Source organism: Monosiga brevicollis, genomic scaffold, assembly GCF_000002865.3.
Source record: "Monosiga brevicollis MX1 MONBRscaffold_29 genomic scaffold, whole genome shotgun sequence".
In the NCBI taxonomy this organism is placed as follows: domain Eukaryota; class Choanoflagellata; order Craspedida; family Salpingoecidae; genus Monosiga; species Monosiga brevicollis.
This window is the reverse complement of record NW_001865066.1, coordinates 52,474-57,768: the sequence shown is the minus strand read 5'-3', so window position 1 is coordinate 57,768 and position 5,295 is coordinate 52,474. Positions and strand designations below refer to the sequence as shown.

The window sequence follows — 5,295 nt, the reverse complement described above, 5'->3', positions numbered from 1 at the left end:
CCTGCAAGGCCGAAGCAAAGACGACCTCGTGAGCGTTAGCGCGCCCTTTGAAGCATGCATCTCCGGCGTCCACCGCTATCTGGCTGGAGAACCCTGGGCAGACTTTGTCAACAGGTCCGTGGTCATTCTCTTTCCAAATTGCACCCAAACATACACTCACTCACTCTGACTCACTCACGCTCCAAACCACCGCTGAATCTTGCGTATCCTCGTCATCTTGGGGTCCCGTAGTGACTACTTTGTGCGCTACTGCCAATGGAAACACCTCGAGCTCAACATGGTCATCACCCGTGAAGACTTTGAAGTCCATCGACTCATTGGTCGCGGTGGCTTTGGAGAAGTCTATCCATGCCGAAAACGTGACACGGGCCACATCTTTGCCATGAAGCGCCTCGACAAGCGCCGACTCAAAATCCGAAATCAAGAAACCTCAGCCTCACACGAGCGCAATGTTCTGGCTGAGGTGCGCTGGCCCAGGGCGCCCCGCCGGTTCAAAATATACATTCTGAATATCGTGCATGCCTCTTCCTACCCTCGGACTCACCCCCCTCACGCCTGCTCCTTGTGATAGATGAACTCCAAGTTCGTCACCAACCTCAAGTACGCCTTTCAGGACAAAGATCACCTTTACCTCATCATGGACTTGCTCGAGGGCGGCGACTTGCACTTCCACCTCAAACGCGGTCCATTTGCAGAACCCACCGTACGTGTCGCTCGGCGCTGCTTGGACACGTACCAACCCAAGCCACACCATGGGCGGATAATGGCCATGTGCTCACTCATCCTTCTGCGTGCTCCGCCTTAGGCGGCTTTTTACGCGGCTGAGATTGTCCTCGGCTTGGTGCACATGCACTCGCGTGACCTGATCTACCGCGATCTCAAACCAGCCAACATCTTGCTGGACCGCTCGGGTCATGCCCGTATCTCCGACCTGGGCCTTGCCCGCTACACTGTGCGCAACCTGCCCACCTCAGAATGGTTGGTCCAGCCACCCACTGTCGTCTCGTCTCGTCTCGTCCAAGGCTGGCGCCTCGCCTTGACCTTTTCGGTTGCGTGTTTGTCCGTTTGTTTGTTTGTTTGTTTGTTTGTTTGTTTGTTTGTTGACATCATTGAAATTTTGTTGATTGTTCTTGCTTGTTACTTTGCAATCTCGACGCAACTTGACCTCGATACACATGCCTTCAACTCAATTGCTTGTAGCGGCACGGTCGGTTACATGGCGCCTGAAGTCTTACAGGCAGGCGTCGAGTATTCGTACGAAGCCGACCTTTTCAGCCTCGGCTGTGTCATTTTTGAATTTCTCACGGGCCGCAATCCGTGGCGCTTCCACGATGGCAAACGCCAATCAAAAGATAACACGCGTCAGGCCATTCTAGAGACGGTATGATGATGATCCACCTACCTGCGGACTTTCTGCTCCCCCCACCTCTTCCTTTATCGCCTCACTTGACTTGCCCGACCTGCATGCGTTCATAGGAGGTCGTTCTGCCCGATGACATGTCCACTGATGCTCGTGACATTATCACGCAATTGCTGCACAAAGACCCAACCAAGCGCCTGGGCTCTGGTGATCGATCCCTGCAGGCCGTTCGCAAGCACGCCTTCTTCAAAACCGTCAACTGGGCAGCACTAGCTGATCATCGCCTTGAGGCCCCCATTCAGCCGTTCCGCAACCGCGTCAATGCCAGCGACGTGCACGAGATTGATCGACATGATGAGCGTGACATCAAACACGTCACCGTGACGGCCCAGGAACAAGACAAGTACTACGGTCACTTTACCCATACCATGTCCCATGAATGGCAGCGCGAGATCCTCGCTTCCATGTATGATATGATGGTCTCAGCTGCTGATAAGGCAGATGCCAAGTGGCACAAGAAGATGGCCCAGGGTGACCACGACAGTACGTCACGCGTGCCCCGATTTCTCTGCTGGCCCTGCCAGTGCGAGCTCTCACTGTCATGACCATTGCCTCTTCCGTCATCCCATCGTGTCCAATCCAGCGACGGGTTGTATCTTGCAGGGCAACATCAAGCGGCGTGGTGGCATGCTTGGTCAATGGAAGGCCGGGTTCGCCTTTGTCTTTCGTGATCGCATTGACGTGCACCCAGCCATCAACGTGCGTTGCATCGCCTACTGCAAGCCTGCCTGCCGTGTGCTAGCCAATGTTGACCTGCGTCACTACTCCTCACCAACAACCGCCTGCTGGCACCAAACAATACAGAAACCTATGCGAAAGCGCATTGTCTTTGAGGCAGGCACAGTCATTGACGACCACAGCGATTGCATTATCATCCACAACAATACGACCAACATTTCTATCAAACCAGCCGTACGTGGCGGCCGCCTGCGCATCGCCTCACCCTTGCGTTGAATCCTCACAAGGAATGTGCACCCTGCATGCGCGTGCCGTAGTACGACTCGGACAAGCCGGTTTGGTTGCGATTGCTGGTGCGTCGACAGTGCTTGATTTGTCACTGGCCCACGTGCTTGTTGGATCGATTCTGAGGCCTTTGGGCCCGATTCATGATGTTGGCCGGTGATTTCTCACTCGATGCTGCTGCTCGATAGAAAAAATTGACGGCAAATGAGAGCGGGGAGGCCGAGCACCAATCGCAAGTGCTGGCGCGCTCTGCCGACGAACTCAAGTTTGAAGCACAGCCGGAGAACGAGGTGTATGATGAGGAGCCCATCAGCCCCGTCCCTTAGCGCGCAGCGGTCCTTGCTTCCAGGCGGCTTGACTCTCTTCTTCTAGATTCATCCCATCCTCCTCGTCAATGTCCCCATCTTGTGGCCGTCCCAATTGCGTGCGATCTTTTGATTTTTGACTTTGGTTTTCGTTTTGATTGTTCTCTGTTACGCTTCCTTCCCTCCTCTTCCTCTTTCCGTTTATCCTTCTCTTCTTGATTTGCTGTCGGCCATTTTTTGCTTTGTCCCATGTTGTTCTCCCTTATGAATGCGCCTGCCATATTATTCCGCTGAAGCCTCTCGTCATGGCGAAACCCACTTCTTGCTCTATTTTCTTGCGAGGTCTTTATGACGCCCGCCCAACCAAGTTTGCCGCATGTGCACAACGCGGTTCATCAGGCATCAAGCGTTGCCGCACCACTTGGTGATAGTTCACTTTTTTTTTTGTAGCGGCAAAGACTTGAGGTGTGCGATCTGCTGTTTCGAGTTTTGCATCCATAAAGTAGGTTGCTTTTTTATTGCTCCCGAATCTATCGAACACCAACCCATTCCGTCTTCGACATACTACATGTCAACGTTCCAAAGAAAAGGTCGGCCTTAAGCGTCTTTGGTCGGGCCAACTGAGCCGATTGATTTCGATGTTTGCCAGGGTCCACCTGGTGTAAATTTTTTACGACACTTGGCCCCACAATTTGTGTCACAATTTTCATCTCGTGACTATATACCATGTCGGGGGGGGGTGGCCCCTTGGTTAAACGACGGGCAGTGGGTTCGATTCAAGCGGTCTTATTCTTTGGATCGATGCCAAAAACCTCATCAGCATGCATGTGCCTTGAAGGAGGTTCCAGCTGATACAGCGGCCCAAGCAGGGCAAAATACACGAAAATTGGCCGAAAAAGCTTGAAAATGGGAATTCTCATGAAGGCTCAAGCGTTTGTGCGCGGGTATCTCCTTGAAACACACAGCCAAGAGACAGTGTGGGAACCTTTCAATTTTGAGGAACCACGCAAAAGAAAAGTTAACAAAGGAAAGCGGGCAAGAGGAGAAGCACTGGATGCAAGGAGAAAACAGCGACGAAGATGGTTGAAGGTAGTGGTGTTGAGGTAGTTGCAGCCACGTTTACTTGTCTGCACCCTCGCCGTCCTCGTGCATCTTGTGAAGCTGCTGCAGAGCCTGGACGAGAGCGGTTTGATTGCGCGAGAGGACTTGGGCCAAGGCACCAGCTGGTTGCTGCAGCGTCTGTGACAAGACAAAGATTCGGCGGTGGCACGACGTAGGCGTGTGATTTGAGTTTTAGACAGACAAGCGCAGCGACGATAGCACGGCAAAAGGGAATATGGTTCAGGCAAGGCCAAGACGCTTTCTGGGGCGATGCACGTACGGCGACGAGCTGGGCCAGCAAGGTGTCCTTGTCCGGCAGGCTGGCGTATTGTTCAATCTTGCCATGGTCGACCAGTTGATCATCAACTAGGGCGGCAACCATTTCCTATGGGCAAAACAGGGGTGAAGCACAGGTCAGGCTTGGGCCTGAACAGTCTGAACAGTCGAGGCTCGTAGGGGCTTGATGGTGCAATGACCCACCAGCTTGGGGTGATCGTTGAGTTCCTTGAGGAGCTTGAACGAGAGTTCATCCGAGTGCACGAGGGCGATTGGGCCCTTGAAGATGGCTACCGTCTCTTCCGATGCGCTATTGCAATGTTTACTCCACAGCGTGAGGTCATCATGGCCAGTGTGGGCGTGTATTTGTGCGGGCGTGCATATGTGCGTCTGTGCGTCTGTGTGTATGTGTGTATGTGTATGCGCTACCAGATCAGCAGCGCAAAAAAAAATAAAAGGGGTGGCCGGGGAGGAGCGCACAGCCAAGGGAAATGATACACGTCCAACATAGCAGTGGAGCCAGGGGTTGGATATGAGTGAAGGAGGAGTCGAGGGACATACCCAAGCAGGGCGAGTTGGCGGCGCATCACGCCGTTGGGCAGGATTGTCATATTGGCTCCGCTCTTCTTGACTTGCACACGCAAATCGATCCATTCCTCTGCAAGGGGGCACAGGAGCTTTCAAGGTGGGGGCACGCAGAGGGCACTAGGGTAGGCGAGCGGTAAGTAGCGAGTCACCTACCGGCGCTGAGGCCCGCGTGGCGGATGAGGCCCTTGAATGTGTTGTTGGCCAGGACTTCGCGCGTGCGGTGGCCGTCAAACTGCTTACGCAGGCTCACGGGGCGGCCATCACGCTACCAAGAGCATCAAGCAGAGCAGAGGGCCGAGTGAAGGCGTCATCGTCAGACCAAGAGAGGAAAATCGGTGGAGGCGGAGGCGGAGGCAAGGGGGTATTGTGCAGGAGGGACCACCCCTTCCGAACGACCGGGAGCAAGCAAACCAAGTTTTGAAATGAAGGACAGGGCACCTACGTTGAGGTCAGGGTTGACATAGTTGCGACGCAGGCCAGCCAAACGGGCATGAGCCACGGCACTCATGGGCGTCATACGCCGGGCTGCCATGGACAGGGCCATGGAGACGGTCACTGCCGCCCTCGTCGTCGTCGCCGCCATGTGTGTGTGTGTGTGAAGACGGCGGTCGAAATAATTGTACAACTTGGAGAGGTGTATGT

General features: G+C 54.2%; 2 protein-coding genes across 2 annotated transcripts in view; one reads left to right on the top strand and one right to left on the bottom strand.

The window, feature by feature from the left end:
- MONBRDRAFT_38629 (uncharacterized protein) overlaps window positions 1–2,374 on the top strand; it is a gene marked incomplete at both ends in the record, with an annotated part of 3,129 nt that extends 755 nt beyond the window's left edge. The window contains 6 exons of the mRNA XM_001749288.1: window positions 232–463; window positions 572–703; window positions 806–978; window positions 1,201–1,381; window positions 1,477–1,903; window positions 2,004–2,374. Of these exons, the coding sequence (XP_001749340.1) occupies window positions 232–463; window positions 572–703; window positions 806–978; window positions 1,201–1,381; window positions 1,477–1,903; window positions 2,004–2,374 (1,516 nt within the window). The remainder of the gene's footprint in view (window positions 1–231; window positions 464–571; window positions 704–805; window positions 979–1,200; window positions 1,382–1,476; window positions 1,904–2,003) is intronic.
- A 1,291-nt stretch (window positions 2,375–3,665) lies between these two features.
- Window positions 3,666–5,257, bottom strand: MONBRDRAFT_38628 (uncharacterized protein). The gene is made up of 6 exons (XM_001749220.1): window positions 5,096–5,257; window positions 4,807–4,918; window positions 4,627–4,723; window positions 4,270–4,375; window positions 4,070–4,174; window positions 3,666–3,927 (listed from the first exon to the last, which is right to left on the bottom strand). The coding sequence occupies exons 1-6, from the start codon at window positions 5,234–5,236 to the stop codon at window positions 3,808–3,810; spliced, it is 681 nt and encodes a 226-aa protein (XP_001749272.1). The 5' UTR covers window positions 5,237–5,257; the 3' UTR covers window positions 3,666–3,807.
- Between the last annotated feature and the right edge of the window lie 38 nt (window positions 5,258–5,295).